The sequence below is a fragment of the Sphaeramia orbicularis genome, chromosome 6, assembly GCF_902148855.1.
Source record: "Sphaeramia orbicularis chromosome 6, fSphaOr1.1, whole genome shotgun sequence".
Classification (NCBI taxonomy): domain Eukaryota; kingdom Metazoa; phylum Chordata; class Actinopteri; order Kurtiformes; family Apogonidae; genus Sphaeramia; species Sphaeramia orbicularis.
In genome coordinates this window covers 26,086,601-26,100,886 of record NC_043962.1, presented here as the reverse complement: position 1 = coordinate 26,100,886, position 14,286 = coordinate 26,086,601, and the positions used below count along the sequence as shown (strand labels likewise).

Below are 14,286 nucleotides of genomic sequence, written 5' to 3'. Positions count from 1 at the left end.
TCAATATCTGTTGTAGCATGAGCACTACTCTGTAGTCCGCCATTGTTGTTGTTGTTGTGAAGTGGTGTCTTGGTTCTGGGGTGAAAGGTTAGAGAGGTGGGGCTGTGACATCATTGTTTAAAAAAAGTTGCGATTTTAGTTGTACAGAAGAAGACGAGACAACGAGCATTTTCAAATTTATCCAGTCTGGGACCGGGTTTCAAAAAGTTGCGGTTTCAGTGACTGAAAATCCCGGTTTCGTGTGGATGAAAGGCCTATCCAATACAAAAGTTTTGCAGATACGACTGAAACCGTGTTTGTATGGACAGGGCCTGAGATAACATCCCCAGATATTTGTTCAACCAACTTTCAAAATCTATTTTGTTATATAATGTAAAACAGATAAAATTGATAGTGTAGATGCAATTCATAAAATCACATCAATATTCCTATGAAATAATGTTGACATTTTAAATAATATTTTAAACTAAAGCAGATTCTGTCCTTCTACTTAGTACCCATTGGAAATTCACTTATAAAATAATAAATGCTAAAAGGTCAGTTTAGTGTTAAAGTTACAAATTCATTCAATTAGCAAATACTTTTATAACATGCTCATGTGTGGTCCTGTATTACATAGGGATACATTACAATATATACAATTACACTGATATAAGTAATAAGGTTTTGTGTTGAGTATAAAAGCTTCACTGCTGCTGACTTTATTAATGACACAAACAACAGCAGACAATTAACTTCACAACAAATTATCAAAAAATGTTCACATTTTCTCAATGAAGAAAATCAGTTTGCATGTGCATATGTTTATGCATGAGAAAAGACACAAATGGGGAGAAAGAGGGAGAGAGATTACATCTGTATGTGCTTTTGATATTAGGACAGCTGGTTGCTGAATACTTGAAGGATGCTGTTTATCTAACTTGTGGGAGGCAATTACTTACACTATGCTGCGCAAAGTCAAATACACACAAAAGCAAGCATTTACAGACATGCATACAGCACACATACACAACTGTGTAAGTGTGCACACATGTGCACACAGTTCATGATACAAATCACAATAGAGAATCACATCATATTCCATTAGATCATAATTGAACATACACACAAATACACAAGCATATGCACACATGGTGTACACTTAATGCTATTACCAGACAGAGATGAAGTCTAATTAATTCCCCCCCCAAGCTCACTGTGGGAAGCTAACAATGATATTTAGCCTAATTTCAACACTTAGCAGGAAGGCTCTCATCCAGCCTGACCTGCAAATAACACAAAACTTAAAAAAAAAACAAAAAAAACAAAAAAAACACCAAATGGTTCTTTTAAAAATCACAAAGGCATTATCTATTCATTTTTATTTTTGTCCTGAAATTACATGTCAGAACTGTAACACACTTACAGTAGTACCTGTTGCTTGGTAACAGACAAATGCATATGCATTTCAGTATTAACAATTGCAAGCTGTGTGGCCAAAAACATAATGCACAGTGCTCCACATCATTTGAGTAATGTACTGGCTCACATCCTGTTTGAAAGACACATACCCATTAATGTATACATATGTGCAGACACTGCTGAGGAGAATTACAAATCTTACAAAACAACATACCTTTAGACAATGGGTTGAACATTAAACTTTTGCAGTTCAATGGCAGATGTTCAGTATGTCAGCATAAATAAATGGCTGCACTACTGTGTGTGTTTTCAGAGATCATAACAGTAGAGCTACTTTCTGAACCTATGTAAAACTGTACCTGGAATAATCTATTAAAATGTGCTATATATGTGTTTTTGTGTTGGTAGAGCTTGTTCAGGTATCCTCCACTGCCCATAGCAGTGTTAATATTCTGAACACACTGGGTGCGGCCAAACCCCATTAATCATGTTTGTGAATGTCTAATCTCAACGTTACTTGCGCTGGTTTCATTTTCATGGCTGTCTGCAAGATTTATAATGCCGTTTGGAGAAAGTGCATGTGGTGTGTGTGTGTGTCTGTGTGTGTGTGAGTGTGTGTGTTTCAGATGTAATACACTGTTACAGAAGCATGCTCTTAAATGTGTCACCTTGTTGAGGAGAAGAATGTCCTGAACGTGCAGTTAATGCTCCCAGAGGGAAGGAGCATGTTGCTCTACACATCTGTTCATTTGAATGTGCTTCTCTATTCCTGCGTGTGTGTGTGTGTGTGTGTGTGTGTGTGTGTGTGTTTAGGTGCATGTGCAGGTTTGTGTAAATCTGTGAAGTATTTGTCTACAGTAGTGTAACTATGTGATGATCATTGTGTGTGCAGTTTGTATGCTCACAAAAGTTTGCAAAAAGCTTGACCAGGTTATAGTGGCATGTGTCCCTGTTTGTTACCATAGTGACAGTAAGTGGCCTTTCAAGAGATGTCCATCCAGATGATGAGATCAGATTACGTCAATGAAGGGAAAGAGCAGAAACAAACACAGGGGAGAGCAGAGGAATGAGTGTAGAGAGGGGATGTGAGAGGGTAGGGGGATGGGTCTGGGGACCCGTTAATGGAGTGTACCAAGGGATCATCAAGCAGACATACACAGACAGACATACAGTACAGCGGCACAAACACCCCATGCTTCCAAGTGCATGGCGGTTTTGTGGTCGAGTGACAGTCAGCGAACGCAGAAGGACAAACAGATCTCATTACCTGACACTAACAGTCTTCTTAGAGAGCTGGAGAGATGACCCTGCTAAATGGTGGACAGTGGGACTGTTTGTCTAGACGATGGCCGTACAGACATTGATCTCAGACAGCAGACCAATGGACTGACAATCACTGAGTGAAGATTGGGAATTTTTCCAAGCTATTCTTCATAATGGAAGAGAAACTAGAAAAAAACACGGAGTCTCTAGAATTTAAATCAGTCAGTGCATCTAAGGCTACTTTTAAGGATATCTACTAAGGGGAGACAGTACAGAGCAGTAAGTCAACTGTCAGTACTAATTTAAGTAAATATGAAGGATGAAAAAGTGGAAGTTTCCTTATTCTTATCAGAGATCAACTTTGAGAAGTTTCCTCTACTATGGAGAACACAAGCCTGCAGTAGCCACATTATTTATTTGTGGTAGCTGAATAGTAAATAAATAACCATTTTTCCTTAATAATTTACAGTTTGAGGCACTTTTTTATCCTTCTGTCAAAATCACAACAGAAAATATGAATTTTACCTTCATCTTCATCATCATCATCATCAATGTCATTTGCATCATCTTCACTGCCCTTGCTAGACAGTCTGTCATCTATGAGACATCACATTAATGGATACATAACTATTAAAATGTGATCCCATACATACTGCATATGTTCCAGCTCTTAGAACAATGTTGTCTAAAGTAGAGTTCAGACATTTACGCGGTGCATCATACACCTTATTAACAGTCTAGATAATGCACAAATGAACAAAAAAACAACTAATAATCACAATATGAAGGTTTCCCACTTTTTCACAAGGTGCATATTAAGTAACATGACTCTTCATTTCAGCTTCTTTTACCAGGGTCTCTACATACAAGGGGAGGGTACACAATCATCATGACATATAGAGCTACAGGAGTTATTGTTAAAGGCAAATGTGTGAAATGTTAAATGATGCTACTGTCTACTGAGTTATATTTACCATCTGAATCCGAATAGTCATCTTTCATAAAAAGTATGGAAGAAAAATACATCATTTGATCAGTTCTTTAAAATGTTATCTAAAAAAGCTATCTATAACCAAGAACACATTATAGACCCAATCCCAATCTTACCCTAAAGCCTGATTACTAAAAAATCCCAGACTTAATTGTAATGGTATAAAAAGCAGGAGTGGAGACAGAAAATATGACAGTACATGTTGCTTGGAAACAATGTAAGAAATAAAGTACACCTTCAGTAGGTTCACATATTTTAGCAAGCTATTTGAGTCAAGAAGCCATAAACATATGTAAATCCAATGCAGGCATTTGATTGAAAATACAAACAAAAACACATGCAATAAATAACCACAACTAGTAGGATGAGGCTGACGCTTTCATGGACTTCTTTGTATTTTTGCACCATACACAATCCATGCATGGTTGTGAGAGAGAAATATGACTGATTTCACTGCGGAGAGTAGATATACAGACTCCAGGAAAGTCAGTATTATGGTGTCAAAAAGTCGGCATCAAAGCCACCATGCACACACACACATACACACCCATCAGGAACGTCTCAAAGTCCTTGTGCAGATTGGGATTGGGTCACAGTCTGCTGCAGATAACAGCCTCCCATCAGGGTCCACACTGATCCTCAAATTGTGACGTACATTTACTAAGTATGGCACACAATATTGCTGCCTCAACAGGCGACCAATCTGTTGCCCTAACAGGAGAGCTAACACACCGCTAATGGTGACATATGCTAGCATGAATGCTAACACATGTCACACTCATACGAGCACCACAAACACACACAGAGACGTTTATTAGTGAGGTTTACCTAGTCTGAGCTCATCATAAAGATGCTCCTCTGGTATTGCTGGTAATTAACAAGGGTGACAGATCATTAGCAAGAAGACAGACATGAGTAACGGTGGGGGTGTGTGAGTCTTGGTTATAGTGGTCGGTGGGGGTTTGTAGGTGGCTGTAGATGCGCGCGTGTGTATGGGATGAGTCTGAAGCAGTGATATTTGCTTCACATACATTCATAGGGACATAAAGACACAGACAAACTCATGTCCACGTGGGGCTAGTGAACACAGCAAACACAGCAGCAGATATTTTTGATTTCCCTGTCACATTTATCGAGATAATTAGAATACAAAAGCTGGAGAAATAAATTGTCAGATCTTTTCCCCCTCTTTTGCTCTGGCCTTACCTCCTCTTGTCCTTCATTGCAAATGAGCCCTATTACTATTAGCAACTCATCCATTTATGAATGCAGATTAGATGAAATGTATTATGTATCAAAGCAGGGGTCATCCATCCCTAAAGGAAGTGGCTTCTAAGGCCCAGTGTCCCTGTGCATCAGAAGAACTGGTCATTCCCTGCTCTTTTAGCAGCACATAAAATACAGAACAGAATTCATATAACAAAGCACATCTTTTTAAATAAAATCTGACCTATAACTGTTTTACGATGAGGTCTAATACAAGGCTCAGAGTACACAAAATCTGTGCAATTATATCATGGTCTGGCAGACATAAGGCATCACGTCTGGTCAGGAATGAGAATAGACATCAGGTGCAAAGACTGATTATTTTATCTTTTGCAGCGGGTGTCTTTCCCAACAAAAAGAGAATCACGTTAGAATATTTCTGGCCTTCACAATGCATTTGTCAATTCCATGGCCTTGACCAATAGGACCCCAGAAGGCCCTCCTGTGCACAGCTGTAAACATGGCAAAACAATTGTTAGTTTTTTCATTTTCAAGATTGACGTCCTCTTCGTGCAACCCAAGAATGAGTCCACAAGCACTAGATTTTTATTTTTTAGGCTTGGAGCACAAGACAGTCGGTATAATACACACTGCTTCAGACATCATGGTTTGTTTACATCCCAACATCAGTCGCTAGGACCATCTTCATCACACATGTCACAGTGTGATCTATCTGTTGTGACTCCTAATCTGACACAGTGATCATCATGACAGACAAAAATATCGTGTCGTCTGAACTTGGCATAAGATGTATTTGTCATTTTATATCCCAGGACCACACAAGTATAGTGAATTCAACACAGTAATGGTTATGATGGTCAGTGTTGCATAACAGAGCCAGATGGCATAGTTGGCTTGGCCATGGTACTGGCAGCCGTGAGACTGTAAGCTTGTTTCCTGCATGGCCAACATGAAAGAACGGCAAAACACTGTGTGTTCACATTAGTGGCAGGGTTATGGATTCAGCTGCACTGACAGAAAAACCACTGACAGCAAATCCATTCAATAGATGGAAGCATACTGTTGAGTCATCACATTTTTGATCACATTTGTGTCAACATCAGTATGTATCACTCTCAGACAATACCGTACTATTTAGTTTTGTTTAGCTAAAACCAAAGTCTGAACTGTGTCATCTGTATAAGTATTTCCAGCGTGAATAACAAAAGTGTTTCCAATAAAACACAAGGCCAAAATGAAAAGGGAAAGCATACAAGGGAAGGTCTGCAGGTAAAGGACAGAGGAGCTGGTGGACACAGAACTAAAAACTTCTAAAGTATTAAGTATAAAGACATGACAGTACTTCAAGTGGTATCTAGGCAGAGGGAGAAGGGGTTTTGTCCGTGGGTTAAAATAATATTTGTGTCTCATGTGAATGTTTCCGAGAAGAGGGAGAGAAAGATAACAATGAGTGTGTGTGTATGCCTCGTTTTTGCTGTTGTGACTCTTCACACAAAATCCAAATTGAAATTCCAAATTGACCCTTAATCTGTACTTCCTGTGCTTCTGTAGATCTGAAAGGGACATGAGAGGTGTCAGCATGAGTGCTCCTGCTCTCACCTGCCTTTCTGAGGACAAGAGGGAACTGTTTCCATTAAGCTAATGTGGGTTTGATCCATGGTGATGTATGTGAAGTGGCAGGATGTAGGGTGTGTGGGGTCAGTGTAGAGCTGGGTGTCTGTGGACAGGTGATAAGAGGAGTTAAAAAGCTGTGTGTCATGTTCAGGAGAAAGCACTCTCAGAAAGGAGAAGGACAGTGTGTGTATGCATAACAGCAACCCAAAGCACACGGGACTTGTTTGGATTTGCATGCCCTCTCCTTGAAGTTATCGCAGATTTATACTAAGGTTTCACATGTATCTTAAATGGATTCAAACAGGGCCCAAAACAACACTGCTCCACTGTAGGTGTAGGGCTCACACACAGAGGTGTATAGGAGAGATACAGGGTGAGAATAATATTATGGAGTTTACCTTCTACGTCATTACAGTCATAGTCTGGAGTGAAGCATGGATGGAGACAAAAGCACACACACAAACACATGAAAGCAAAGCCACTGCACCTTTGTTTAAAGCAGAAAACAGCACATTTACAAAGTGAGTGAAATGATCATTTCAATGTTAAGTTAAAAATGACATTGACATGAACTCCAAGTTGAGACATTACATGAATGATCTGAGGAAACAACACATAGAAATAACAATGTGATCTGTCTTTGAGTCGATGGCAGGACTGAAGCATCTGTGTTTTGTTTTTACCACCAACCAAACACCGATAGTAATGCAAGCCACATGTAGCGATGGGCTTCACAGAGGATCCTAAACACTAACGGGGGGGTTAGAAAGGTCCTGTCGTGCTATGAAATTCAGCACATTAAGAACAGTACTACAATGTGGTAGAAGTTACAGTAAATGCTTAAATGAAAGGAAAACAACCTGTAGTAAGTCAAATAATAGCCAGTCACCTACCTTTGACCCTTTCTCCACGGTTGAGCTGGATCTCTCCCTCCCCCTGCGGTGTGTAGGGCTTAACCACAATGAAGGTACGTCCTGGGACAGCACTGTAGAGTTTCCGTTTGGGCCCACGGGGGCCTGACAGCACTGGTGGGGTGTGATGAGGGGGACTTGGGTCTCGTTGCACAGAGCCAGGGCTGTAAACAAACACATAGGTTACTGTGGTGATTCCAGGGAGTTGGTAACTGAAGCCCGTAGTCACCGACATGGTCGTCAGCGGGACAGCAACTTGGTGAAACCCCCTGGTTGTTATGGTGGCCAGCGAGGGATTCATATATACTCCCAGTGTCTGCAGATCAACAGTCAACAGTCCATGGGAGAGTCATGAGAGGAGAGTACACTCCTCCCAACCACACTCTCCCCTCCTCTTCTTATTCCCTCTCTTCCTTCCTCAATAGCAAAAACAATATCCTCCTCGCTCCCTTTTTCCCTCTCCTTCTATCTCTCTCCTCTCCTCTGCATCCTAACCAAGATAGAAGCAGAAATGTTTAACGGTAAGAGGGACTGCACTGTTTCCTTCTGTATGTGTGTGTCTGTCAGATCCGTCTGGAAGCCTCCCTTAGTCAAACACATCCTGAGTGGGAGCTTGAGCAGAAGCCCCCTCCAGAGAGGGGAGAGATCCCCCGTATGCTCCCAGGTCCAGCTGCTCCAAGCTGGTTTACAGATCCTGCTTTGTCCTTGGATCCTGGTTCTCCTGCTGAGGAGGAGAGAGGCTGGGTCTGCTCCCCGACTCCCGCTCCTTCTCCCGGGAGTCCCACCGTGTCTGCCTCTCCTCTCCCCTCCACCCCTCACACACACTTGCTCGCACACACTCACTCACACACTCTCTGGCAATGCTGCTGCTACGGCTGCTGCTGCGCTCCGTGGCTCCCCTCCCCTTTGACAGCTCGCTCACACACCACAAGCCCGCTATGTGCATTCTAGCTGTGCACACAGGCACATACACAGACAGCCCCCTCCGCTCCCGCTAACATTGCACCTCCGTTAGCAGGGCATACGCCAGGACCAGCATGTCGCTAACACATCGCTGACACACACATACACACACTGGTCCCAGAGCACGATTGATCTCCTGCCTGTCTGCCTGCGAGTGTGCATGCACCATGCCTCCCTGAGGCAGGCTGAGAGTGTGTGTGTGTGTATATGTGAGTGAGTGTGTGTGCTTGTGTGCAGTGGGGCGGGGGGCAAAAAGCTCCAGCCCATTTGGTTTAATTGTTGCTCCTCCCTCTTTCCCTTTGCCTTAAATCCCCTCCTTCTCTCTGTCATTCTCTCGCTCCCATTTCACCCTCTTATCCCTCTCCTCAACATTTCTTCGCAGTGCATCTTCTCTCTCTCTCTCTTCCTCTCTCTCTGGCGGTGAATTCTAATACAGCAGCAGCAGAGCTCCGCCTAGTCTTCATTCATCACTACTTTGCCATCACTGTGTACGTTGCATTCAGCATCATCCTGCTGTTGCTTTTGTCACAGGTATCTCTTTCAGACCAAAATACATTTTGGATTCCGTACACAAACCATATATACAGCATTTAATGAAATCAAATGCTCATATTTAGCTGCACAGAGATCTACCGAAGTGTGGGTTTGTGTCTATTACTGATATAGACAGATTCACTGTTCATTCACTGTAACAACCAGCTTGATTTTCTGCAACATTTCCTCACAAGACTGGAAATCTCTAAACCCCTCCATCCTTGTCTTTCTACCTTTCATCCTCTCACAGACTCTTGCCATTCCTCCTCTGGCACTTTGTATCATTCACTTCGTAGCCTTCATTGTTTCATTCACTTGATTCAAGTCTCCTGTCCCCCCCCCCCATCCTTCTTCCTACCCCTTTCCTTATTTCAAGCCTTGTTTGTCTCTCCCACTCTCTATTGCTTTTCTTGCTCTCCCCATCTCACCCAGCCTCTCTTTCTCTGTCCCCTTTGCCATCGAAACAGCGGCTTGCTGACGGCTTTCCAATTACCGCAGGGACTGAGGGGCCGGGATGGCTGCCGCATGTTAATGTCTGAGCCCCGGCACCGAACATCAGAGCTTAGGGTGAGGAAGAGCAGAAACGCAGGGGGATGAGGCTATGTCAAAGTGACAGAGACAGACAAAAAAATTAGATCCCTTAAAGGATATCTGTTTCAGTGACTCAAACCTGCTTCCTCGATGACATAACTCAACCAGCTCACGCACAGATGTGCTTTTATTGCCTGAGTGGAACAGGTCAGGATGACACACCAGACAAACATCAGGGTTTGAACTGCTTCCTGTTCAACTCTGATCTTTAATAAAGTTGTTGTTTCTACAAATGAAACTAGCAATGGCAATCACACTAAAACACACAAAAAAGATATTGGTGCAGATGAATTCACATATATCACTAACTCTAAGTTTTGCATTTCAGTAGATGTTTTAGTATGTGTAAATCTAATTAAATTTTTACTCTGTTAAAGTGCTCAGCTCATGGTTATACTCTTCATATTAAAAATGGCCTTTGTAGGATATATCATTGCAAGCATCAGTGCCACAGTCCCCCTGAGTTACTATTGATGATAATTTGATATATTCTCACTGTTTGATTACATTCCTTTTGCTGTAATACAGTTGAGAGCAAAAAAGGAGACTTCATTAAAAAGACCAAGAAGTTTTCAAAAAATTGTGGAAGGATTTTCAATTTATTTCTCATTTACTCTGAAGAGGGACATGACAAATACTCTGCATACTGGCCTTTCTCTAGTGTATGTCTGTATATCTGAATATGTTTCATGCCTGCATGTCTTTCCATTGTGATTATGATGATGTATATAATTGATTTCAAAACAGCATTTAGTTTAATTGTCTTTATAAACCAAAAATCTGAGTCATCCAATGCCTTTTTGTCTGTTGTAAACATGCCTAATTACCTGTAGTTTTACCATGACATAAATGACCACTTTATATTCACATTTGAGCTGCAGCTTTTTTTCTGGCCTATTTTACTTCATTATATGTTTCTTAATTTTTCTTTCAGTGTGCCTCATTAAGAGAAGCTCCTACATGACACAGATGTAAGATCTGCTACATGTACGCACACACATGCACACACAGTCACACAAAGTTCTAATGCAGTCTGTTACAAAACATCCATCGTTTCCTAGGACACCGGCACTTCCTCAGTAACGATGGCAACTGTCAATAAAAGGAAAGAAAATATAGCCAACAACTGCAAATATATGTCAATATATGTCAATAATCTAAAGTTGGATCATCATGGCATTCATTATATCATTCAAATGTCATATACATATATATATATATATATATGTATATATGTATATATATATATATATATATATATATATATATATATATATATATATATATATATATATATATATATACAGGGTGGGGAAGCAAAATTTACAATATTTTGAGGCAGGGATTGAAAGGCAGTGTATGACCAATTAGTTTATTGAAAGTCATGAGAATTTATTTGCCACAAGAAAATTTACATAATAGAAAATGTTTTTAGTCTCTGTGTCCTTCTTTCTCAATAACTGCCTTCACACGCTTCCTGAAACTTGCGCAAGTGTTCCTCAAATATTTGGGTGACAACTTCTCCCATTCTTCTTTAATAGTATCTTCCAGACTTTCTCGTAATAGTTTTGCTCATAGTCATTCTCTTCTTTCCATTATAAACAGTCTTTATGGACACTCCAACTATTTTTGAAATCTCCTTTGGTGTGACGAGTGCATTCAGCAAATCACACACTCTTTGACGTTTGCTTTCCTGATTACTCATATGGACAAAAGTTTCTGAAAAGGTATGGATAATAGTGTTAGGTATGATTATGACATCAATATATGTTTGGTTTCAAAACAACTGACGCAGTGCCTGCTGAGAAAAAACAACTAAATGTTCATTGTAAATTTTGCTTCCATACCCTGTTTATATATATATATATATATATATATATATATATATATATAAATATTAGGGCTGCACGATTTTGGCAAAAAAAAAAAAATCCCGATTTTTTCCTCTAAAAACTCGATTTTCGATTTTGATTTAGATTTTTGGGTAAAACTACAAAAGACAACAGAAGTCAGCATGTCGTTTTCGTGAGCAGCCCACAATGCAAGGCACTGCTCTGACCTCAAATCTGTGATGGTATCACATGATGAACCCACAGAAGTTTATTTTTTCTTAATTAAATCTTTATTGAATGAAATAGAGTATACAAACAATGTATGCAACAAGAAAATAACATAAGTTTGCCAGGGGGAATACACTATAATACAATGTCCAAATCAGAGCAAATACTTATGTTTTTTATAGCCTTTTTGTTTCCAGATTTATCTAACAGCTTTAAATAAAGTTCAACATCTTTCAAAAAATAAATAATATTTGGTTTTGTGTTACAGAACTTACATTTGTGAATGAAAAATTTAGCAAGTAAGAGGACTAAATTAATTATTTAATTTTTAAAAAAAATATATATACTGTATGTGTGTTGTTGTTGTTGTTTTTTTAAAATTTTATTTATTTATTTATTTTTTCCCTGGGTATCTGGGCCCACAGAAGTGATACCAATGTAAGTCAGTGACAGGCATCAGTCGTGCGTGCGTGGACCAGGTTAATATAAGTGATCCACATGCGGTTCTGTTTAAACTGAGGGATCCGTGCGTGGAATAGACTGACCCAGGACACGTTGGAGGGATTCTACCCTGGAGCGGTTGGATGTGTGTGGGTACAGGGCTGTCTGGGCTCCTCTGCTGAGGCTGATGACCCCGAGACCCGGACCCGGATCGGAAGAAGACAGTACGGTACGGATCCGGGACAACGGAAGATGAGTGATCCGCATGCAGTTCTATTTCAGTTGCGGGATCCGTGCGTGAAGCCACGGCTTACAGTGCTGTAAGTACTGCGGGCTCATGAACACATTTAAAGTCCGGCCATTGCACGGAGTTCTGTGACAGACCGCTGTCACTGATAGGAGGAGGAGCCTACGGGAGCCCGCAAGCGCACGGCCCGCAGGTACGAGAGAGATGAAATCGATTTTACGATTTCCCTTTTTTTAAAATCGTCCTAATTAAAAAATCCGATTTCGATTTAAAATCGATTAATCGTGCAGCCCTTATATATATACACACACATATACATATATATATATATATATATATATATATATATATATATATATATATATATATATATTAGGGCTGCACGATTAATCGATTTTAAATCGAAATCGGATTTTTGTGTGTGTGTGTGTGTGTGTAAATGAATGTCATTAAGATTTCTGATAGGCATCACGGCTATTAATTTCATTTTAAGTAAAATTAACTACACATGTTTGTTATTTACTTATTTAGTGCCCTTTACCTCTTTGTCTGTGTTTTCAAGATAGGACCACATTTGAGATTATTTCAGATAAATTTCCCTTATCAGAAATCTTCAAGTCAATATCCTGGCCATGCCTTCTAGCTGATGATTGATTAGGATCAATGAGCCCATTAAAGACAGGCTAACATTTAAACAGTTCAATAATTAATCTAGCTAACTGAGTCTGGATGGATATCTATGAAGTGCCTACATAACTCTGAAGATGCAACTGCAAATGTCATTTAATGCCATTTACAGAGATGCTATCAAACTAAGCAGCTTCTGTGTAACATTTTCTCACATGACTGCTTTCCGTTCTCAGGTAAATGGCTTTTTCCTCAAATTGCTTAGCTCTCTTAGGTGAGATGAGCCCATTATAAACATAGTCATAATCAGTATCACATTTTGCATCCTAATGATCATCAGGCTGTCCTTGCTTTGCTGCACTTCAATAAATATGTGCTCTCTCACTCTTTCTTTTTCAAAGTAGGGTGGGGGTTCACAGCTATCAAATAGAATGTGAACTGTGTTCATTAGGCAGAAAATATTAAAGTTGTGAACTGGAAAACTGCTTGTACATAGACAGCTTGTATTTTTATTTTTATTTTTTTTTTAATTAAGGAAATTAACAGAGAAGCATTGTGATCACCACGTAGAGTATTTAAGACAAAGGGGAGGATGGGATAAATAAACTACAGCCTTTTCTGCCAGTAATTATATACTTTAAAATCCTTATCAGTATACTGGTTACTTAAAAAAAATCTCCTCACTTTAGTATGTCTTAATGTTGCTATTTTCTGGTCAAATGTCACTATAAGAACATTTTGGCATCATAGGTCCTCTCAGCTTGAAAGGTTCAATATGTAATCATAGGTGTTATCTAGTGGTGAAGTTGCAACAAAAGATATTCTTTGTCTCACCCTACTTTACACACAAAAAACAAACTTCATCTTGTTTGGTTTATCCATGTTAGTCTTTGTGGTTTAGTTGATAATGCCTCTAGTCCACACTCAAACATAGAAAAATGTGACTTAATACTGAATGCCACCTGCTAAAGTTTTTTATTTTTATTTTTTTATCTTTATCCAAGTCTTAAATGTATCTGAATGCAACTGATAAATCCACAGCCAATTGTGGACAAGTTACAGGTGGCAGCTTGTCATTGCATCAAACTATATCTGACCCTTCCCCGTCCCATAAAAAGATGTGAATGGTTAAACCCAGTCAAGGCGTGATTCAGAGAAGTGTCAGACTGATCTGCTACAGATAATGAACATTTGCTCTCAGGCATGTGCGTCCAATTCACAATTCTCATTTTCAGGTGATAATACAGTAATTATTGGCATTACTGTTCATGACTGGCATATTCCATTTCTAAAATTAGACCCCTCTAAATCTTAATTAGTATTAAGTTTTACACAGAATTTAACTGCAATGGTTAAAGTTAAAGTAAAGAGCAAGGAACTGCACTTTGTCAGTAAGAGAATTATAAGAATTAAGTA

The 14,286-nt window shown here is 39.6% G+C and overlaps 1 protein-coding gene across 1 annotated transcript in view; it reads right to left on the bottom strand.

The window, feature by feature from the left end:
• shank3a (SH3 and multiple ankyrin repeat domains 3a) overlaps window positions 1-14,286 on the bottom strand; it is a 189,552-nt gene that overhangs the window by 64,497 nt on the left and 110,769 nt on the right. Inside the window, 5 exon segments of the mRNA XM_030137099.1 lie at window positions 3,190-3,261; window positions 3,639-3,665; window positions 4,484-4,522; window positions 6,895-6,918; window positions 7,390-7,571. Of these exon segments, the coding sequence (XP_029992959.1) occupies window positions 3,190-3,261; window positions 3,639-3,665; window positions 4,484-4,522; window positions 6,895-6,918; window positions 7,390-7,571 (344 nt within the window).